The following is a 24,307-nucleotide window of genomic DNA, read 5'->3' on the forward strand; positions in this document are numbered from 1 at the left end:
AGGTAGGAACTGAATAAACTGAAATTAAAAAGGAGTGGTATATCTTCCTGTAAGGTTTTGAATTTTGGAAACTTGTTTATCTTTTACATGTTCAAAAATAAAATTAACAAAATAAGGGGTGGGCTCCAAAATTGAATACAAACAATAACAAATGAACCAACTGTATTTCAGTGAATAGCCTGAACTCCCTAAAGGAAAAAAAAAAAAAATGACTCCAAGTAAGTTTTGAACATAGGACTTTGACTATATGCCCTTAATATAAAGATTAAAAAAACAAAACTGAGAGACATCTTGAACTCCGTGTACTAGGCTGGTATTTGTATGGTAGAAGTATAGCAATTCTGAAACTATTTTGTGTGTCTTGAAGGATTGAGCAAACGAATAAATTCATTATATTTGGGAACTAGAGTTTTCACTCTGGGAGAAGAGAACTACAAATGTGAAATGGATTTCCATGTTCAGCAGGTTATAATATATTACCATCATTATTCATTTTGATGCTCAAATTTCTGTGGATTTGACCACTAGGAGCTCCTTCGAACTAATTCCTGTATTCTTTTGTTGCTGTTTTGAGACAGGGCCTTGCTATGTTGCCCAGGCTGGTTTTGGACTTGTGGGTTTAAGCAATCCTCCCTACTCCGCCTCCAGAGTAGCTGGGACTACACCCATGTGCCACCATGACAGACTCCTATTTCCTTCTGATGCACCCAACTTTAAAAAAACCACTGTCTTACTTTGTGGCACAAAAATGTTCAAGCATCATATTCCCCTGTTGCAGCTCTGGAAACAGCCTTTTAGATATGGACATTAGCTGTGCTCACTGCTACTCTGGGTGTCGTTACTCCTAGGCCCTTTCACCAGACACAGTAAGGAAACATATGCACATATGCACCCAGGCATATATGTATATATATTTTAACCCTGAGTCCACATTGATGCTGAGTTCCTACCCAACACCAGAGTGTTCTTTAGTCCCTTCTTCCATTCCACATTTTTTAGTTCTCTTCTCCCAGAGTGAAAACTCTAACTCCCAAATATAATGAATGTATTCATTTGCTCAATCCCACAAGACACACAAAATAGTTTCAGAATTGCTGTACCTCTACCATATAACCATCCTCTAGCCTCTTTATTTTCCTGCAGGTTAGTTTCTGCCTTAGAACCTTTGCGTTTACTTTTGTTTCTGCCTGATATGCTTTTCCCCTTTTAAGACATAGCTCATTTCCTCACTCCATTCAGTTTTACTTAGATTAATTGATTTAAAAATGAACTTCCTAGTCACCCTCCAACTTCTTGTAATTTTTTTAAGTACTGAGGTTTGAACCCCAGAGTGCTTTACCGCTGAGCCACAATCCCAGCCCTTTTTATTTTTTATTTTGAAACACAGTCTTAGGGTCTCACTAAGTTGCCGAGGGCCTTGCTAAGTTGCTGAGGCTGGCCTTGAACTTGGAATCCTCCTGCCTCAGCCTCATGAGTTGCTGGAATTTCAGGCTGCATCACCATGTCCAGCCAACTTCTGATATTTTCCCCCTATTCCCCTATATAGTACCTGTCTGTATTTAAAAACATGTAATTTGTTTATGTGCTTTACTATCTTTCTCCCAAACTGATACAGAAGAAAGTGCGGCAACAATGGAAACTTTTGTTTGTTTTGTTTACTACTGAATCACTAGAGCCTAGAATATGCCTGGCATGTGGCTGGGACTCAGAATTGTTCAATGAATGCTTGAATTTATATTTGCCAGCTCATTGCTACATATTAGCTAAAGCTATTTCAACTGGGTAAGATAGTTTCCAGAGACTCATACAGTATTAATGCTATTTAAGGTCTTTTGGTGAAGCTAGATGACTTCTCTGGAAGCCAGTAAGTTACCAACTTTATATCTTTACCTTTCTTTCGTCTGCCCTCTGCTGGAGGTAATACTAATGAGCAGCTAATGAGAATAGGTCAGTAGGAAAATCGAAAATGGATCACAAACTGGATAATTAACTTTTAAAAAAAATTAAACCAATTTGAAAATTTTAATTTAAGGTAAGCCTCCAGATTAATCATCATATGATAGAAAATAGTGAAAAGAATGGACAGTAGTTAGATGTATAGCTATGGATGAATAAAAGAGACATCCAATATATTTTGATTACTTAAAAACACTTCCTGTTCAAATATACTGCTTTTCCTTAAAATAGTTTAATATTTTCCCCCATTTAGTTCAAGACATCTTTTTTCAATGGTAGTAATAATCTCAGCTAACCCTCACTAACTGTGCTGTGTGTGTGCTAACCCATGCAGTTGTAGAAGCCAGTGGTCTAACCCCAACAGTTGGGTTCTAGACGTGGTGCTCTTCGTCATTATGCTGCACTGCCTTCTTCCTGCTAATGTCCTGTGGATGGAACAGTGTTGTCAGCTTTTTTACTGCTGTGAACAAAAGGCTTGACTGGAACAACTTAGAAGAAAAACAGTTTATTTTGGCTTATTGTTTCAGAGTACCAATCCATGGTCAGTTAGGCAGAACATCATGGTAGAAGGATGTGGCAGAAGAAAGCAGCTCAGGCCAAGCAACAAGAAAAGGAGGGAAGAGGAAAGGAGGGGAGGGGAGGGGAGGGGGAGAGGGAGAGTGAGATTAGACTCTCATCGTCTAATCATTTCACCTCTGAACACTCTTACATTGTCTCACACATGAGGTTTTGAAGAACACCTCATGTCTAAACCATAACAATCAGATACCAAAAAATTCCTTTGGTGCGATAGTTATGAACAACAAATGCTTGGTAAACTCGCAACATGTGTCCGTCAATACTATTTTTCCAATGTGTATTATGAAGAACTTTTTCTTCTAGAATTACTGAGAGATGAGTGTTATTTAATCTGCTTTGAAGTAGAAGTCACATGAAGTGATTTTCTATTTTTCAAGTACTACTTACTTTCTAAAATAGTATAGTTTCTCTTAGTGTCCATATTTAATACTTAAGGCAATATATAGCAGCTTAAAAGGATTTAGGGTGTTTTTTTTTTCTTTCCAATTTGACTCTAGCAGAGTTTGTTCCTATACTGGATAGTTACTACATTTAAGGAAAAACTCCCACCAAGTTGCTTACCTTCCACTTGGTATCTGAAAGGGAATAATTTACTCAAGGGATGTTAATGCTGGCATCTTTGTAATCAGTGTTTACGCTCTGATATGCTCTTCATAGCTGCTCTCAAATTGACTTGTTTTAAGCTTTTATTATATAAAGAGTTCATGAATATTCTGAAACATTAGTTTCTTCTTTATTATGTTTTAGAAGCCCTACCATTTCCACTATCATTTAGCATGTCAAAATTTTTCAGCAAAAGAGGAATTGATAAAATCTATTAATTTTATCAATTTCTCTATAGCTGAGGAAAGACTACTACTTTGGGAGAGGTAAAGATGACGAAAATGGTCCCTGTACTCAAAAACCAAATAATCTCTGGGTTTTACATAAGATTTTTGATATATTTATGGCAACATTTAGCAATTACTTGACTCACCACCCCTCTCCCATTTTTATATTAAGTTCCCCACCTAAACACTTCACCTAGGAATTGTTTAAAATGTGAAAATTAGCTGTTTGGCAATGTGAAACTAAAAACCCAGTAATGTAGCTTAAGCTGAATGAGGCTTTGTTTTCTCACTGCCATGGGACATAGATCATATACATTATATTTAGAATAGTTAACAAGGTTTATAGTGATCAGTTTTTTATAAGGAAATAATTTAAGATATTTGATTCAAGAATTCTATAAATTACTTATTTAAATGGAACATGATAGGCAGGTAATTGCATAAAGAAATTGAAATTTGTTAACAAGGGATCTACAGCAGGTACATTTTGTAGAATGGGTTTTTTCTAAGAACTAAAGTGTTACCATAAAAAGCTTTGGATAGTGCATGCACGTGGTAAGTGCTCAGTTAATATTATCTTTTGTTTTACTTACTCCTCAGACTTTTTAAGTTTAGAGGGCCTCCTGCTTTCATACTTGGTAATCTTCCTCATCTATATTACAGGTCGATGATCTCTTATCCTCAATTGAGAAATCTAAAATGCTCTCAAATACAGGCTTTTTTTCTTCATGAACTATTTAGTGTCAAAATCTTATATGACCTGATCTCATTTGGTGATCATATGGGGTATTTGCCATATATAATGAACATTTTTGTTCCACCTGAAAATTCCAAAATTCTGAAACACATCTAGCCCTAGAGTGTATTTAGGGTAATGGATTATGTATGCATTTATATGTCTGTCTTCCTTCTTAGACTGTAAATTCCTTGAGACCAGGGCCTAAGTTGTATTTATATGTAGCCCCTGTTCCTGGCACATTCAGTAAATGTTTGGTGAGAGAATAAACTGGCAGAATGTAATGGCTAGGTGAAGGGAGACACCCTAGAGGGCAGGGCCTTCTTTATTTCCTGGAACACAAACAAATGGCCTTCAGTTCACAAGAAGTTAAGTCGTTTTACTTTGGGGTACTTAGAAGCGCTCCAAGTGATGAGTAACATGGTGGTAGAATAACAAAATACAAAACCTCTAGCTCGGTGCTGCAGCTTCAGCGTCTCCGGGTTCCCTTTTGCTCCCGTATCCACTTGCTCTGTGCAGCTCTAGGGTTTTGGCTAACTTTTTAGGTTTTTTTGTTTTTGTTTTGTTTTGTTTTGTTTTTGGTGCTAGGGATTAAACCCAGGGCCTTGTGCATGCAAGGCAATCACTCTAGCAACTGAGCTACATCCCCAGCCCTTGGCTAGCTTTTTGAGAAGGACAAATGTGGGATGGGGTGGCTTATGTGTTTTAAATTCCTTGGTAAGAATGATCATAAAAGCTTTAAAATACCTTCCCTGATTCATTATTTTTTAAAAAATATATATTTTATAACATATAAGAAAAGTAAATCTGATTGAGAAGGACAAAATAGAATATTAGAAAATTTGATTATCTACAAACTACTTGAACTATTTCAGAGAACAGACTTTTAGGAAGCAAAAGTAGTTTATGCTTACAGTTTGAAAGTTTAATTTAAAATATTCTTTCATGGCTTACATGAGCTTTCCTGATCAGTGTGAAAATTATTATTAGCTAAGAAGTACTTCGCTTGTTTCATATGGATTCAAATGGCTGTTGACCAACACAGCAGTGTAATTGTACAGATGCATAATGCCTTGCTTTAGTAAAAGTTCTGTGGACTTTTAAGATTGGAGTGAGAAGGCCATTTGAATTATACAGCTGTATTTTTTTCTATTTTATTTAACAAATTGGCTTGGATACAATGGCTCATTGGTGTCTTTCGATATGTGTAACTGGTACAGCTGAACTTTTAAAAAATAACTGATATGCTGCTTTTTTCACCTTAACAATCCTTTCACTATACTACAGTTATTTAAAATGTGTTAAATGGAGCAAATATCCATGTTGAAAAAGAAATCAAGAAGTTATAGTAACTGAAAATAAGAACACTATGCTTATCAAATAATCTCTTAATTTATTAGTTTAAAATTGCTTTTGCAATATCAGTGCCATTTCAAGGATAAATTGTGATTAGCAGCTGTAATTTGACCTTGAGCAAAATCACCATTGGTGAGATTATTTGACCGTTGATCTGTATCCTTTTGGTTTTTTTAAAAAAAAGAAGGTAGGACTGGCTCATTTATACCTTGTATTCCTTTTATCCTTCCTTCCTCCCAGGAGGAAAGTTTCTTAATTAGCTGACTGAAGATAGAACATGGGGAAACATAAATAAATATTTAAGAAATGAATAAATTGAAGTACCCACAAAGCCACAGAGAAGAAAGGCAAGGGAGCTGTGGGATCGTAACAACCATAGGAATAAAGTTGAAATAAGAAACAAAGGTCCTCAGTCAGATCCAGCAAATCCAGTGAGATGCTCTTGGAAAGGAGGCAGCATGGCAAAACCATCGTGAGCCTGGGTTTCAGTCATGTCTGCCTCAAACCCCAACTCCTCTAATGTTAAGCGAGTTATTGAACTTGTCTGAGCCTCAGTTTCTTTTTTCTTTCCTTTTATTTTATTTCATTCTGTTTAATTCATTGTTACCTGTGGACTTCATGTGCAAGAGTAGGGTTCATTATAACTAGACTCATCTCGTTGGGCCTGGTGGCATGTACCTGAAGTTCATCCATACATGACTCACTTTCATATATTTATGTTTGCTTTCCTAGTAATATGTGCACAGCTATCAAGCAAGTCCCCCACCCAGGAATTAAAAAAAATAGCAACTACCTGTGTGTTTTTTCTGCATACAATATTATCATTCTTTTGCTTAAAAAAAAAAAGGTTGTATTACATATTTGTACATCCTAAATAATGATATTTAGTTTTAGTGGGTTTTTGAGTTTTGTAAAAGGGATATTTATGCTGGAACTCTTTCTTCTCAACATTATTTTTAGGATTCACCTATGCTGTTTCTAACTGTAATTCATTTGTTTTCATTGCTTTATAATAATTTGCTCTGAAAACACTATAATTATCCATTCTGACAGTGAGCTTTGGTGTTCTAGTTTATTATTTCAAATAGTGTGGTATGAACAGTCATACCCTACTCTTGCATACATGCACTAGAGTATCTTTTAAGACTTAGTTATCAGGAGGGGAATTAGATCATCAATGAAAGACATAAATATCATCACCTTTGTTAGGTTATTTCCACGTTGCTTCCCAAAGAGTTGCCCTACTGGAATGAGAATTGTCATTTTTCTATAACCTTGCTAATTCCCACTTTATTAAAAATATTTGGTTAATCTAACAGGTATGGGGTCTGGGGTTGTGGCTCACTGGTAGAGCATTTGCCTAGCATGTTGAGGCACTGGGTTTGATCCTTAGCACCACATAAAAATAAATTAATAATAAAATAAAGATATTGTGTCCATCTACAACTAAAAAGAAAATATGTTTTAAAAAACTAACAGGTTTGGAACTGTATCCTGTACTTTAATTTGCATTTCCCTTATTTCTGAGGTTATTTCCTTTGTATATTGCCTCTGGAGTTTTTCCTATTGTGATTGGCCAATTCCTGTATTTGCACATTTTCTATGGGAATGTTGTTTGTATTGTTAGTTTGAAGGGATTGCTTTTAAAATTCTACATGCTAATCCTTTATTTGAATTTTAGCTTGTAACTGTCTTTTCCCAGTTCAAGGCTTGGTTATTTGCTGGGGGAGAGTTGAGGGGGTCTTGCTGTTTTCTTTCCTTCTCTTAGGGGTAGAGGAGAAATACACTGCACTTACCTAGTGGAAGCTGCTAGCTCTTATCTTTGATCTTTACTCCTCTCCCCAGTTTTCTTATACTTCGGAATCATTTTAAAAATCAGATGAAGCAAAATAAATACATAAAATTTTTTTAAAAAATCAGCTGTGGCAGATGGGTTATGTTTGGGGTGGGCAGGAGGCAGCTGATCACTGAGCTGTAAGTAAACCATTGGGGAGATTCTGTTTCCATATGTTGGAAGATTAATAAAAAAAGCATGTTTGGGTGTTGGGGCCCATACCCCAACAGAACTAATTCCTTGAGAGACAGCCTTCTCAATTTTCTGTTACACACACACACACACACACACACACACACACACACACACATCAGTGTCAATGTAAACTTTAATTTCTATCTATAATGGCTTCCTTGTCATTAATTCAGGGAAATTCTGCTTGGTGAGAGATTATTTTTGGCTTTCTCCTTTCTCAGATTAGGATCTTGATTACTTTAAACTTTAAATAAGAAAGACTCTGAGCTGGTTTATGCTGCAGCTAGTCTGCCTGGTTGGGAACCAGTGGAGGATTTCTTCAGTGGTGGGTGACCATTTGTCTTGCCAATTCTGCCCCCAAGCTTAGTTCCCATATTTTTCTTTCCCCCATGTTGGGTTCACAAAGTTTTAGAAAATATTTTGCCACTTCTTTGATTTCCATTTTTTATTAAACTGTGGATACACAGGAGCTGCAGGTGGGAAAGTAATAGATGGCTTTGTTTTCTTTAGGTCAAAATAAGTGCTCCTAGAGGACTTGATCTCTCAAAATTTGAGCATGCTTTAGGTGTACAATGTGAGGGAGCTACTTACTAAATTATACCTAATTCAGAAATATTATTCCCAGGCATCCTAAACTTATAGTTATGCACATACACATCAATACACAAGCTTGCCCATTTCTTTGGATCCTTACCTTCAGAACATAATTTCCTAGAACTTACCATATTAGGTTTCACCTGGGGCATCTTATGACCACATTTTACCTTAGATAGCCTCTCGGCTTGTCTGTGAGTTTATGTTAGATTCATACTTTATTGGTCCTTTAAGGAATTCAAGAATTGTTGGACAAGAAGAAAAAATTAACCTAGGAAATCTATGTAATTAATATGTTCTCTATTCTGATTTTTTTAAGAATGAGAAATCAGTTCCTCTTTTTAGCAGCAGAAAGGGAAGGGCAGGGGAATGGCAGCTTTGACATTATCCAAAGTTTGTGGTTATCTGGCACTCTCATCACAAGGGTTCTGGTTTTGTGGCTTAGAAACATTTCTCAGACAGCCTCTTGCCTTCTAGCTGCCCACTCCTTTTCCATCATGCCTGTTTTAACAGCCTGATTTAGTAAGATTTTGTTGCTGCTGTGACTAAAGGATCTGACCAGAACAATTTTAGGGGAGGAAAAGTTTATTTGAGGGCTCAGGATTTCAGAGGTCTTAGTCTGTAGAAGGCCGGCTCCATTCCCTGGGGCTCGAGGTGAGGCGTAGGTAAAGATGGAAGAGTGCGGCAGAGGGAAGCAGCTCACTTGGTGATCAGGAAGCAGAGAGAAAGAGCTGCACTTGCCAGATACAAATATATACCCCAAAGCCATGCCCCAGTTCCCACTTCCTCTAGCCACACCCTCCCACTTCAGTTACCACTCACTTCATCCCTATGAGGGGATTAATTCACGGATTGGGTTAAGGCTCAACCCAATCACTTCTCTTCTGAATCTTCTTGCATTGTCTCACACGTGAGCTTGGGGGGGGGGGGGGGGCAAGGTTTGAGAATTCAGAATTCCACCTGAGGGGTTGGGGATATGGCTCAGTCAGTAGAGTGCTTGCCTTGTAAGCACAAGGCCCTGGCTTCAGTTCCCAGGACTGCAAAATAAGAATACACAGAATTCCACATGAGAAAATGGGGTCATGGATAGGCAGCTCTCTTTAAAAGTATTTAATGAAGAGAAGGGACTATAGGTGATGGTGAGATGATGTACGGTCAAAGAAAAAAGAACTTTTTTTTTTTTTTTTTTTTTGTAAAGAAAGGGAAAAGGTTTATTTTGGCTCACAGTTTTGGAGGTTCCAGCTCATGAAAATTAGTCCCACATTCTTGTGCCTCTGGCAAGGTGCACACCATGGTGTGACTATAGGGCAGAGCAAACAACTCACCTTATCAGCCAGGAGGCAAAAAGAGGAGAGAGTGACTTGGGGTCCCATGTCCCCTTCAAGATGAGCCTGCCCCCAGTGACCTAAGGGCCTCCCATAAGACCCACTTCCTGAAGGTTTCACCACCTCCCAAGAGCATCACCTTGGGGTCTGAACTTTTAACACAGACCATTGGGGAAAACTTATCCAAACTATGGCATTCCAGCCCTGGCCTCCTAAGGTTCATGACCATCTTACAATACAAAATACATTCAGTCCATCCCCAAGGGTCCTCAAAGTCTTAACTGTTCCAGCATTGATCAAAAGGTCAAGTCCAACTGTGTGCAGTAGTGCATGCCTGTAATCCCAGTGACTCGGGAGGCTGAGGCAGGAGAATCACAAGTTCAAACCCAGCGTAGGCAACTCAGCAAGGCCCTGAGCAACTCAGTGAGACCCTGTCTCTAATAAGATATAAAAAAGGGATGGGAATGTGACTCAGCTTGGTGGTTAAGTGCTCCTGGGTTCAATCCCTGGTACCAAAAATAAAGTTCTCTTCAAGTTCAAAGTCCTCTTCAAGACCCCAGGCAAACTCAAATGTAAGCCCCATAAAAATAAAAAAGAAAGTTATATACTTCCAAGATACAATGGTAAGATAGGCACAAAGTAAACATTCTTATTTCAAAAGCTTGGAATAGGAAAATAGTAAGGAAGGATCAGTCTAAAGCAAGACAAGAACATAGTAGGGCAAACATTAAATCCTAAGGCTCCATCCACACTGGCAAGATGTGGGCTACCAAGGACTGGGGAAACACCGTTGTTCTTTCAGCCTTGCTGGAAGCAGTGCACATGTCCACTCTCTTGGTTGACTCTGTGCTGCCTATAGCTTTCCTTGACAAGTGTTGCACGTTGCCAAAGTCTTCCCCGTCCCTGGGTCTCTATTGCAGCTTTAGCTTCACTCCCACATTGCCCCGTGGAAGGCTGCTTGCGAAGACTCTGACCCCACAGCACACTGCCCAGCTGCTCAGCCTTTCCTTTTATAATCTTTTTTTTTTTTTTTATTGTAAACAAATGGGATACATGTTGTTTCTCTGTTTGTACATGGCACAAAGGCATACCATTTGTGTAATCATAAATTTACATAGAGTAATGTTGTTTGATTCATTCTGTTATTTTTTCCCTTCCCCCCACCCCTCCCACCCCTCTTTACCCTCTATACAGTCCTTCCTTCCTCCATACTTGCCCCCCTCCCTAACCCTAACTCTAACCCTAACACTAAGCCTTCCCTCCCCCCCATTATGTGTCATCCTCCACTTATTAGCGATATCATTCGTCCCTTGGCTTTTTGAGATTGGCTTATCTCACTTAGCATGATATTCTCCAATTTCATCCATTTGCCGGCAAATGCCATAATTTTATCATTCTTTATGGCTGAGTAATATTCCATTGTATATATATACCACAGTTTCTTTATCCACTCATCAATTGAAGGGCATCTAGGTTGGTTCCACAGTCTGGCTATTGTGAATTGAGCAGCTATGAACATTGATGTGGCTGTATCTCTGTAGTATGCTGATTTTAAGTCCTTTGGGTATAGGCCAAGGAGTGGGATAGCTGGGTCAAATGGAGGGTCCATTCCGAGTTTTCTAAGGAATCTCCACACTGCTTTCCATAGTGGCTGCACTAATTTGCAGCCCCACCAGCAATGTAAGAGTGTACCTTTCTCCCCACATCCTCGCCAACACCTGTTGTCGCTCGTATTCTTGATAATCGCCATTCTAATTGGGGTGAGATGGAATCTTAGGGTAGTTTTGATTTGCATTTCTCTTATTACTAGAGATGTTGAACATTTTTCCATATGTTTGTTGATTGCTTGTAGATCTTCTTCTGTGAAGTGTCTATTCATTTCCTTAGCCCATTTGTTGATTGGGTTATTTGTATTCTTCGTGTAGAGTTTTTTGAGTTCTTTATAGATTCTGGAGATTAGTGCTCTATCTGAAGTATGATTGGCAAAGATATTCTCCCACTCTGTAGGCTCTTTCTTCGCATTGCTGATAGTTTCCTTTGCTGAGAGAAAGCTTTTTAGTTTGAATCTATCCCAGTGGTTGATTCTAGCTTTTATTTCTTGTGCTATGGGAGTCCTGTTAAGGAAGTCTGATCCTAGACCAATAAGGTGAAGATTTGGACCTACTTTTTCTTCTATAATCTGCAGGGTCTCTGGTCTGATTCCGAGGTCCTTAATCCATTTTGAGTTTAGTTTCGTGCATGGTGAGAGATATGGGTTTAGTTTCATTCTGTTGCATATGGATTTCCAATTCTCCCAGCACCATTTGTTGAAGAGGCTATCTTTTCTCCATTGCATATTTTTGGCACCTTTGTCTAGTATGAGAAAATTGTATTTATTTGGGTTTGTGTCCGTGTCCTCTATTCTGTACCATTGATCTACCTTTCTATTTTGGTACCAATACCATGCCGTTTTTGTTACTATTGCTTTGTAGTAGAGTTGAAGATCTGGTATTGCAATACCCCCTGTTTCACTCTTCCTGCTAAGGATTGCTTTAGCTATTCTGGGTTTCTTATTCTTCCAGATGAATTTCATGATTGCTTGCTCTATTTCTGTAAGGTACGTCATTGGGATTTTAATTGGAATTGCATTGAATTTGTATAGCACTTTAGGTAGTATGGCCATTTTGACAATATTAATTCTTCCTATCCAAGAACATGGAAGATCTTTCCATCTTCTAAGGTGTTCTTTAATTTCTTTCTTTAGTGTTGTATAGTTCTCATTGTAGAGGTCTTTCACCTCTTTTGTGAGATTGATTCCCAAGTATTTTATTTTTTTCGAGGCTATAGTGAATGGGGTAGTTTTCCTAATTTCTCTTTCTGAAGATTCATCACTTATGTATAAAAATGCGTTGGATTTATGGGCATTGATCTTGTAACCTGCTACTTAACTGAAATCACTTATGAGTTCTAAGAGTTTTCTGGTGGAATTTCCAGGTTCCTCTAAATATATAATCATGTCATCAGCGAACAGGGATAGTTTGAGTTCTTCTTTTCCAATTCGTATCCCTTTAATTTCTTTGGTTTGTCTAATTGCTCTGGCCAGAGTCTCAAGAACGATGTTGAATAGAAGTGGTGAAAGAGGGCATCCCTGCCTTGTTCCAGTTTTTAGGGGGAATGCTTTCAGTTTTTCACCATTTAGAATGATATTAGCCATGGGCTTAGCATAAATGGCCTTTACAATGTTAAGGAATGTTCCCACTATCCCTATTTTTTCTAGTGTTTTGAGCATGAAGGGGTGCTGTATTTTATCAAATGCTTTTTCTGCATCTATTGAAATAATCATGTGATTCTTGACTTTAAGTCTATTAATATGGTGAATTACGTTTATTGATTTCCTGATGTTGAACCAACCTTGCATACCTGGGATGAAGCCCACTTGATCATGGTGCACTATCTTTTTAATATGTTTTTGTATGCGATTTGCTAAAATTTTGTTGAGAATTTTTGCGTCGATGTTCATTAAGGATATTGGTCTGAAATTTTCTTTCCTTGATGAGTCTCTGTCTGGTTTAGGTATCAGGGTGATATTGGCTTCATAGAATGAGTTTGGGAGGGTTCCCTCCTCTTCTATTTTATGAAATACTTTGAGAAGTATTGGAATGAGCTCTTCTTTAAAGGTTTTGTAGAACTCGGCTGAGAACCCATCTGGTCCCGGACTTTTCTTTGTTGGAAGGCTTTTGATGACTTCTTCTATTTCAGTACTTGAAATTGGTCTATTTAAATTGTTTATGTCCTCCTCGTTCAGTTTAGGCAATTCATATGTCTCTAGAAACCTGTTGATGTCTTCGAAATTTTCTATTTTGTTGGAGTATAGATTTTCAAAATAGCTTCTAATTATGTTTTGTATTTCAATCCTGTCTGTTGTGATATTTCCTTGTTCATTCCGAATTTTAGTGATTTGGGTTTTCTCTCGTCTTCTCTTTGTTAGTGTGGCTAAAGGTTTATCAATTTTGTTTATTTTTTCGAAGAACCAACTATTTATTTCGTCAATTTTTTGTATTGTTTCTTTTGTTTCAATTTCATTGATTTCGGCTCTGAGTTTAACTATTTCCTGTCTTCTACTACTTTTGGTGTTGGTCTGTTCTTCTTTTTCTAGGGCTTTGAGCTGTAGCGTTAGGTCGTTTATTTGTTGAGTTTTACTTCTTTTATTAAATGCGCTCCATGAAATAAATTTCCCTCTAAGTACTGCTTTCATAGTGTCCCAGAGATTTTGATATGATGTTTCTTTGTTCTCATTTACCTCTAAGAATTTTTTAATTTCCTTCCTAATATCTTCTGTTATCCATTCATCATATAATAGCATATTGTTTAATCTCCAGATGTTGGAATAGTTTCTGTGTTTTACTCTTTCATTTATTTCTAACTTCAATCCATTATGATCTGATAGAATACATGCTAGTGTCTCTATCTTCTTGTATTTGCTAACATTAGCTTTGTGGCATAATATATGGTCTATTTTAGAGAAGGATCCATGTGCTGCTGAGAAGAAAGTGTATTCGCTCTTGGTTGGATGGTATATTCTATAAATGTCCGTTAAGTCTAAATTATTGATTGTGTTATTGAGATCTATGGTTTCTTTGTTCAATTTTTGTCTGGAAGATCTGTCCAGTGGTGAGAGAGGCGTGTTAAAATCACCTAGTATTATTGTGTTATGGTCTATTTGGTTTCTGAAATTGAGAAGGATTTGTTTGACATACATGGATGAGCCACTGTTTGGGGCATAGATGTTTATGATTGTTATATCTTGCTGATTTATGCTTCCCTTAAGCAGTATGAAATGACCTTCTTTATCCCTTCTGACTAACTTTGGCTTGAAGTCCACACTATCGGAAATGAGGATGGATACTCCAGCTTTTTTGCTGAGTCCATGCGCATGGTATGTTTTTCCCCATCCTTTCACCTTTAGTCTATGGGTATCTTTTTCTATGAGGTGAGTCTCTTGCAGGCAACATATTGTTGGATCTTTCTTTTTAATCCAATCTGCCAGTCTATGTCTTTTGATTGATGAATTCAGGCCATTAACATTCAGGGTTATTATAGAGATATGATTTGGTTTCCCGGTCATTTGGTTCATTTTTTAAATTCTATTTATTTATTTCTTTGACACAACTTGTTTCCTCCTTTATTTGACAATTCCTTTAGGATAATTCCTCCCTTTGCTGATTTGCTGCTTTGTTTTTCATCTCTTCCTCATGGAATATTTTGCTGAGAATGTTTTGTAATGCTGGCTTTCTTTTTGTAAATTCTTTTAGCTTTTGTTTATCATGGAAGGATTTTATTTCATCGTCAAATTTGAAGGTAAGTTTTGCTGGGTATAAGATTCTTGGTTGGCATCCATTTTCTTTCAGGGCTTGAAAAATGTTGTTCCAGGCCCTTCTAGCTTTTAGGGTCTGGATTGAAAAGTCTGCTGATATCCGTATTGGTTTCCCCCTGAATGTAATTTGGTTCTTTTCTCTCACAGCTTTTAAAATTCTGTCTTTATTTTGTATGTTAGGTATTTTCATTATAATGTGCCTTGGTGTGGGTCTGTTGTAATTTTGTGTATTTGGAGTCCTATAAGCCTCTTGAACTTGATTTTCCATTTCATTCTTCAGATTTGGGAAATTTTCTGATATTATTTCATTGAATAAATTGTTCATTCCTTTGGCTTGTTTCTCTAGGCCTTCCTCAATCCCAATAATTCTTAAATTTGGCCTTTTCATGATATCCCATAGTTCTTGTAGATTCTGTTCATGATTTCTTACCATCTTCTCTGTTTGTTCAACTTTGTTTTCAAGGTTAAATATTTTGTCTTCAATGTCTGAGGTTCTGTCTTCCAGGTGTTCTATCCTATTGGATATGCTTTCTATGGAGTTCTTAATTTGGTTTATTGTTTCTTTCATGTCAAGGATTTCTGTTTGGTTTTTTTTCAATATCTCTAACTCTTTATTGAAATGATCTTTTGCTTCCTGTATTTGCTCTTTTAACTGTCGATTGGTGCGATCATTCAATGCTTGCATTTGCTCTTTCATCTCATCGTTTGCTTCTCTGATCATTTTAATTATGTACATTCTGAACTCCTTTTCTGTCATTTCTTCTGCCATGCTGTCATTGGGTTTTATTGATGTAACATCTAGATTTGTTTGCAGCATTTTCTTTCCTTGTTTTCTCATATTGTTCAGGTATCAGTTGACCGCTGAGATATTGCAGATTTCCTCTATTGACTTACAATGTCCCTGAAGATTTCTATATATATCCCCCCTTAGCCTTCAGTAGGCTGAAGTCTTGGAGGAAGTTGATAATGCGGAGCTCCACAAGGAAGCTGCCTCTCTAGGAGTGGTGGCCTTCAGGAGGGGTATAATCCCTGCTAGTGGGCAGAGGTGCCTCCACTTGTTGACCAATGGTCATCCAAAGGGGACCTAGGCTGCGGGCTGAGGCAAGGCCTGTTTGGGCCTGAGTCTCTAGTTTTACCGTCCTTGTGGGGAAACCTCACCCGGCAGGGAAGACTCACCCGGTGGGGAGGTCTCGCTGGTCAGTACCCTCCTAGAGGTTCCCCTCAATTACAGCTACCACCTGGGCTGGGCTGCCTTCCTCTGCAAAGTTCTCAGGGGCCCGGCCCTACCTCCTGGGCCTGGGAGCCTCACCCTTCGCAGATGAATCTCCTTAGGCTGCCCCTCCTCAGAGAATATGCCCTCAGACCTGGAACCTTTGCTCCGCCCTAAGCCTGTCTCTGTGCGGCTCTTCCACCCAGAAGCCTCCTAGATCCTGGGACCCTGCTCTGCCCCTAATTGCCTGGCTATGCGGCCCCTCCTCTGAGCAGCCACCTGGGGCCCCGTACAATCTCTCTGAGTCCCAGAGACCCGCCACACGCCTCTTCCTCCAGACAGCTGCCCAGTATTCCGGTGCGGTCACTAGGAGTCCAAGAAACTCACTGCGTGCCTCCACCTCCCACCAACCACCCGTAGCCCTGGGCAATCAATCACTCCGAGTCGAAGTGACCCTCCCCGTTCCTCCTCCTCCTCCAGATAACCCCCCGAGTGTTCAGGAGTGGTCGCTCTGGGTGGCTCTGAATCCACGTGACCCGCTGCACGGGTCCTATGGGCAACCGCCTGGAGCTCTTGGTGCGGCCACTCAAGACCAAGCGACCCACCACGCTTCCTCTCCAGGCAGCCCCCCTGTGTTCAGGCGCTGTCCCTTTAAGTCCAAACAACTCACCACTCGCCTTCTCCTCTGAGCAGCCGCCTGGAGCGCCAATGCAGTCACTGCGAGTCCAAAGGACCCGCCGCGCTTCTCCTCCTCCTCCGAGCAGGCCCCGGGGTTCAGAAGTGGTCCGAGTCCAAACAGCCCGCCACGCAGCCCCTCCTCTGGCAACCGCCTGAAGCTCTGGTGTAGTCACCCCGAATCCAAGCGGCCGCGTTCCTCTTCCTCCTCCTCGTCCTCAGGGCAGGCCCCGGGGTTCAGAAGCGTCGTTCTGAGTCCAAACAGCTCGCCGCGGAGTTTCTCTTCTGGCAACCGCCTGTAGCTCTGGTGCAGTCTCTCCGAATCCAAGTGGCCACGCTCCTCCTCCTCCTCCTCAGGGCAGGCCCCGGTGTCCTGAGTCCACACAGCTCTCCTCGCCACTCCTCCCCTGGGCAGCCGCCGGATCCCCAGTGGTTGCTCCGGGTCCCGGCGCTGTGCCGAGTGGCCTCCTTTTCGGCGCTCCTAGTTGTCCGAGTTCACTGCTCCAGCGGGGGGAGGGGCGTCTCACTGGCAGCTCTACTTCACAAAGTTTCCTGCGTTCCGGGACCACTGTCCCATCCGGGACGCCTCCCCAATGGGAGAGACTCACCCGGCTGCTTTGAGTTGGTCCCAAGTGTCTCAATATCTCCTCTTTTGAATCCTGAGTCCTGGAGCAACATGAAATGCAGCCACCCTCTAGGCTGCCATCTTGAAACCTCCTCCTTTTATAATCTTGGTGGAAGTTTCCATGACTCCATAACTCTTACATTCTGCAGGCTTGAAAAACCAGCATCACATGAATGGACCAACCAGCATGAGCTGTACCTGGATCCACCTGAACCACAACTGCAGCAGCCTCTGACTGCCTTCTCCTCCTGCCCCCACTCTCCCTACATACACATAACTCTTTTGAAAGGGAGAGACTTGGGCATGTTTAACTGTTGATAGTAAGGATCCAGTTGAAAGTCTGAGGCTCCCTGCAGATTACTTACTGAATGAAACTATTAAAGTTCTAGTCCCCCACTAGATAGATTATACTATTGCCACCTGAACACACTGACCAAGCTTAGCTTTACTAGCAGTGGCATAAAGAAAACAGTAAGTTCATCCTGTTGTACTGTAGTATGAAGTCCATATCACCTAGAAGGATTCTTGCCATACATGTGTATCTAACCTGGATGTATTCCATCCTATTGATCTAACTTCCAGTTTACAGGCAGTGTAGAGGGTAAAGAAACAAACACTACTACAAAGAAGTAAAGAGAAAGTGGGACATTCTAAGGACAAGTGACTTAGTCTCTAGTGAATCAATATCATAGGGAAAAAAGCAAGAGGTGGCTATTTCTAGATGGAGAGCCTTAAGAGACATGACAAATGTATTATGTAGTCCTTAATTGGATCCTTATTCCAATAAACAAGATATAAAAACACATTTGTGGAAGTCTCCAGTCTCTTCCTAAAATAGTAATATTTCTGTCTTTTGGTTCTGTGATTTATTCTAATTCCTTAGAATGAATTTTCCTGTATTTCTTAAGCTATTTTAGGTTAGCTTATTTATTGGAAACCCAAGCGTCATAGGTGTTGGGTATATAGCAAAGAATAAGGCAAACTAAAACCCTACCTCAGGGAGCTTGATTTTTATAAAGGGGAAACAAATCACAAATAAATTCATGCTAAATAGCATTGAGTCTTTATAGTGAAGTATAAGACAAGGTGAGTGGACTAGAGACCGGGAGGATTGGGTGCATGTGTGCTGTCAGCAGAGGCTCCTCTGAAAGGGTAACACCTGAGCAGACCTAAGGAGCAAGCGATGAAAGTGTCACAGACAAGTGTGGTCCTGGTCAAGGGCAGGGTGAATCAAAGACCCTGAGACGGGAATCTGCTTAGTATGTTCAGAGAACCCCAAGAAAGCTTTTGAGCACCTGGAGGAAAGAGGGGAGGGGCAAAGGAAGAGTAGGTGTGTGCAGGGTATGAGTGTGTATGAGAGAGAGGTTCAGGGCTCCTAAGGTCAAGATAGACAGTTGGCTTCACTCTGAGTGGAGCAGAAAACTGTTGCAGAATTTAAAGCCAAAGAATGACTTGTATTTTAAAGGATCACTACTTGCAAAACTTAGATTAGACTGGAGAGTGATCCTGTCAGTAGGAAGGAGACCAGGTGAGAGAGATGATGGGGATTTGGATCAAGGTAGTAGAAGTAGAGGTAATCAGAATCAGATACTGAATAATACTTTGAGGAATAACTAACTTGATTTGCTGATGGATTAGAGGTGAGTGGGTAGGAAAGACTCAGAAATTAAGGATGGCTCTCAGATTTTAGCTTAAACAGTTGGAAGAATGGAGTTGGTTATTTACTGAAATGAGGAGGACTTGGAGGTGGAGGGGATTCAGTTTTGAAGCGTTGAATTTGTGCTGCGTATATGGAGGCCAGTTGGAGGTGCCGATTGCTCCCCTATGAGCTGCTGTAAAGTGTTTCTCACTGGACTCCTAGGAGTCCAGTACCAGTTCCCTGTAATTCAGCGGTGGGATGGGGTGGGTTGGAGGGAGGAGGTTACCGGACATTGAACCAAAGGGTACTCCACCACTGAGCTACATTCACAGCCCTTTTCATTTTTTATTTTGAGACAGGGTCTCACTAAGTTGCCCAGGCCAGCCTCAAACCTATGATCCTCAGCCTGCTGAGTCAGGTGGGCACTATCACACTCAACTTATAATTGAGTTTTAAATACTGAAACTCAAAGTTTCTCTTCCATCTTCTGATCACTCTCAGCCTAAAATGAGTGAAAGAAAGAGCAATTGTCCAAAGCAAGATTTTTTCCTCCTAGACGAGCAAGGGATTGCTGTCTGGGATATGTGTGGTATGGAGGACCATAGATGCATCCAAAGAGGTTGGGGCAAGGGGAGGATTTCAAAAGAAAGAAGGGCAAAGTCCACATAAGCTGTTTTGAAACAGCCCTTTGGTTACCGGGGCTTGTTGTAGGAGCTGAAGTTAGCCCATGGGGGAGACAGCTGTTAGGCAAGTGTCTGCCTGCAAGCTTATCTAGAACACTGTGGTTTCCAGGAATTCCTTGGATGGTTCCTTCATAGGCACATGTCTGAAGGCTCCTCCTTCATAGCCTCAGGCTGTTTTGATAGTGTTTGACATAAGTGGCTGTTTTGGTGCTGACAACTTTCACATCACGTTCCTCCATAAAACCCTCTGGTAAATGACCTAGGTCCATAATTACTAAGCAACTGTCAATTTTAGTAATAATCGACTATTTCAGAGTTTCAGAAGGGCTAAAAAACAATTATATGTCAGTATTGGCACTGGGGATTGAACCCAGGGCCTTGATGCTTGCAAGACAAGCACTCTACCAACCGAGCTATATTGCCAGCCCAATGTCAGTCTCTCAAAAGTAAATTTGAAGATGGAAAACTAAGTGTCCTCTATCTCTCTCTCAACAGTTGCTTTTACTTGGTAATTCCTGAGGTAAACAGATTCAAAGGATGAGTGAACTGGAACAGTTGAGGCAGGAAGCAGAACAACTACGGAATCAGATCCAGGTAAGAACTTCATATTGAAATTTTAATGCTTCCACGCTTCCCCCAGTGCTGAGGATTGAACCCAGGGCCTTATGCATGCTAGACAAGCACTCCACCACTAAGCTACATCTCCAAGCTCAGTTTTTACACTTTTATTCCGTATCAGCAGTGTGTTAAATTCCTGAGTATGTCAGTTTACATATATTAAGTAATTTGTAAGGCCAGAAAGGATCAATTTGGTTTTAATCTTGCATCTAATGACTGCTCCAAAAATGATTCCTGATAAGTACCTATGCCAATAAGTGACTTCCATGCCCCTAAGAGGTTAATAATATGTATGTTTGTAAGCCCAGCTGGAAGACAAACAGATTTCTCTTCTTACTCATACACCTACAATCTAGATTTTTGGTGCATTACAGTGAGACAGACATTACATTGTAATAAAGTCGGAAATGTTAATCTCTAAAACATTAAATCACAGAAACATTAAAAATTACAAAAGGCAGGATCAAGGCATGTCTGACCTCTTTTAGTCTTGGAAATCAACTCAAAACAGTAAAAAGGACAAGAAACAAATATAAGCTCTGGCCTTAACAAAATTGAGACTCTCAGAACCATAAAAGGATGGAGAAGCATTGCCAAATGCTGCAGCATGTGGGACAGCTCTGACAGAAGGTGCCTGCAGCTGCAAATCTCATACAAAGTAGGAAGCACTCTCCAAGGGACAGCCCCAACAATCCCTTCTTTGGAACAATGAAGCAGATGCTTGCTCAGACTTTGTTGGCATTGAAGAACAGCAAGGAATGGCAGAATTAAAAATGAAAGGATATAGGTATGCCTCCTGGAGATCCAGAGAGAGCAGAGACTGAATTGTGAGTAGCCTGACAGCCGCCTGCTTCTTTTCACAGGGAAAAGTAAAAACTAAACCAGCTTGCAAATATAGATGAAGAACTTCAGCACAAAGCAGGAGAATCTCTGGTAGCTTGGAGCATAGCTGTGAACCTTCCCAATCTGAATCTTTTGTAACAGCAATTTCAGAATAACTTACTGTTTTAGTCAGCTTTTGCACTGCTGTGACTAAAAGGATCTGACCAGCACAATTATAGAGAAGAAAAGGTTTATTTGAGGGCTCATGGTTTCAGAAGTCTTAGTCCATAGAAGACCAGCTCCATTCCTCAGGGTTTGAGGTGAGGCTGAATATCATGGTGGAAGAGTGTGGCAAAGGGAAAGAGCTCACATCATCAGGAAGCAGAGAGAGTCTCCACTCTCCAGATATGAATTATATACCCCAAAGTCACACCCCAATGCCAATCTCCTTAAGCCACACCCTACCACTTCAGTGGATTAATCCCATCATGGATTAATTCACTGACTGGGTTAAGACTCTTACAATCCAATTAGTTTTCCTCTGAACCTTCCTGCAGTGTCTTACATGTGAGCTTTTGGGGGAATACTTCACATCCAAACCATAACACTTACCTAGTTTAAAAGTAAAGAATAAAAGTTGTGTGAGATATAACTAAAAAAAAGAGGGAGAAAAAGGAAGAGGAAAATCAAAATTAAGGGATGGGGAAAGAACACTCACTATGTTGGGCTGGTGGTGCATGCCTGTAATTCCAGTTACTGAGGAGGCTGAGGCAGGAAGATCCCAAGTTTGAGGCTAACCTAGCAATTTAGTGAGACCCTAAACAACTGAAGGAGACCCCATCTCAAAATAAATAATAAAAAGGGCTGAGGATGTAGCTCAGTGAGTAAGTACCCCTAGGTTCAACACCCAGTACCAAACACACACACACACACACACACATTAAAAAAACATCATAAGAGTTAATCTGAGTGAAGTCATAGCCAGACTTACTGCCAAGAATTGAAGGAAGTTAACAATTTAGATGTGAGCAAGAACTCTAAGTTGATACCTTATGTGTCTGAACAAAGCTGTTAGAACAAAGGAGGGATTTATTTTGCTTGAAACACTCAGAGAAGACTTCACAAACAAGTCTCTGAATTAGATATTACAGTTGAGTATCTGTTCTCTGAAATGCTTGGGACCAGGAATGTTTTGGATTTCAGATGTTTTTGGATTTTGGTATATTTGTATATGCATAATGAGATATCTTAGAGATGGTGTCCAAGTCTAAACCCAGAATTCATTTATATTTCATACATACCTTATGCACATGGACTGAAGGTGGTTCTATATATTTTTAGTGTATCTGTGTTTTGACTGTAACCTGTCACATGAGGCCAAGTGTAGAATTTTCCACTTATGACATGACGGTGGTGCCCAAGTGTGAGATTTTCCACCATAAAGAATTCTGTGCCATCTTTACTTTGTGTCATGAACTCCAGATGCTAAGAGGAACCTTGACGATTGGCCAGACATGGTCACATGCCCACCTCCTTTAACTCTGGTAGCTATCCTGTGAAAAAGCTTGTATTGATTCATTTTATAATTGAGGAAATGAAGACTCATTGAGGTTAAAAAATTTGCCAAAGTTGAGGAGACTGAGGCTCAGTGAGATCAAATAACTTTCCAAAGAAATATAACTAGTAAGTACCATATTCAGCACTCGGAGCCCATGTTTGGACTGTAAAACCTGTGGTCTATCACCAAGGATGCACTGCCCGCTGGCTGTATTTAACACCTTGCCCTGCAACCTGTGCTCTCCTCCATCTAGCCTGCTTGCTATTTTTCTATCCCTTGAACATGTGTTGCTGTCTCCTATCTCTTTGTCTTTTACCAATTGTTTCATTTGCCTGGAGTTCTCTTACCTCTGCTCCAGTTGTGCTCTCTCAGATCCTATCCATTGAATCCTGTTCCTGCTCTAAAAGCCTTAGGAGAGCCCTGTGCTTGGATTTATTCTCCTCTTGTTGATGGCATGGCGAAACAATGTGTACGGATTACACCTTTCATCATGTGGGGCCATAGGCAGGTCTCTCTAACTTTTTTGACGCCTGGTGTTTTTGTTGTGAAGCAAGAATACCAATGCCCATCATATAGGTTTGTGCTGAGGATTAAATAACACACACAGGACTTAGTCAAAAGCTGATGAGGGACAGTTCCTCAGTCTTATGGTAATTAGACTTTTGTGACAGGGCTGGTCGTAGTCTGCTCTGTATTTTAGTTCTTTGTTTGGCATTTACCCCTTCTGCTTTAGTTGGAGAGAATATTCTGTTTTAATCATTTCCATATCTGACCAGATTTCCAGGCACAATGTCATGGGCCCAAGTTCACTGAATCCTCTCCTCTCATGATTTCAAGTATGTGTATATAAAATGTCGGGCACTTTTTCCTCAATTAAATCATGTCACACTATATTTAAAGGCCTTCCCTCCCTTCCTTTATTCTTCTCTTTCCCCCTTCCTTACAGAAATATAATCTGTATATTTACCTATGTTGTAAATACATGGCATAATATAAATGTATGCCATTTGGCATAATGGAAGACTAAATTTAAACTAAAAAAAAAATCACTAATAAAGAAAACATAGATTTTGTTTTCTTTTGTAATTGAGTTATAACAATAAGTATGTCACCTTTTTTTCTTGCTTTTTTTGGTGGTTCTGCAGACTGAACCTATGGCCTGACATGTGCTAGGTGTACTCAAGCACTGAGCTCCACCCCTAGCTTTTTAAATTTTATTTTAAGGCACACTTGCAATCCTCCTGCCTCAGCCTCCCAGGATTACAGAGGCGCACCACCACTCCTAACACATTTCATTTTTTTTTTTTTTTTTTTAGCACAAAGATGTTAATCTTCTTTCTATTTTTTGTTGTGGTAAAGAGCATAGAATTCTTTTATATTTAGTTTCATAAAGAATAGTAGTGTTCATAAGAATAAATTCTTCATATGAGTAGATTATTTTCCTCTAACTGCTAAGATGTTAGTAGAATTTTTGTATTCCAACATGATGTTTTAATTTTTAGTACTGATTTTTACTGGAGCTTTATGATTTTCATTTTCAGCCCTTAAATTGTATTATTAATACTAATATAGATGCTATGAGGGAAAAAAATTGTTTTCTGTCCAGTGCTGTGTATATGGTGACTACAGCGGTACCTGGCATGCCATGTTCATCTGACTTTTTACCAGATGACTGAATCAGGAAAGAGGGCCTAAACAATGGTAGGTAGTTTTCATAAA

At 39.9% G+C, this 24,307-nt stretch overlaps 1 protein-coding gene and 1 long non-coding RNA gene across 2 annotated transcripts in view; both read left to right on the top strand.

The window, feature by feature from the left end:
* Positions 1 to 24,307, top strand: part of LOC306671122 — a 376,374-nt gene that overhangs the window by 98,923 nt on the left and 253,144 nt on the right. The gene's annotated exons all lie outside the window — the stretch shown is intronic.
* The window catches only part of GNB4 (G protein subunit beta 4), a 50,688-nt gene that overhangs the window by 3,189 nt on the left and 23,192 nt on the right, over positions 1 to 24,307 (top strand). Inside the window, exon 2 of the mRNA XM_079156371.1 lies at positions 20,086 to 20,184. Coding sequence (XP_079012497.1) covers positions 20,128 to 20,184 — 57 coding nt within the window. The 5' untranslated portion in view covers positions 20,086 to 20,127. The remainder of the gene's footprint in view (positions 1 to 20,085; positions 20,185 to 24,307) is intronic.

The sequence above is a fragment of the Sciurus vulgaris genome (assembly GCF_902686455.1).
Source record: "Sciurus vulgaris genome assembly, chromosome: 10".
NCBI classification, from domain to species: Eukaryota; Metazoa; Chordata; class Mammalia; order Rodentia; family Sciuridae; genus Sciurus; species Sciurus vulgaris.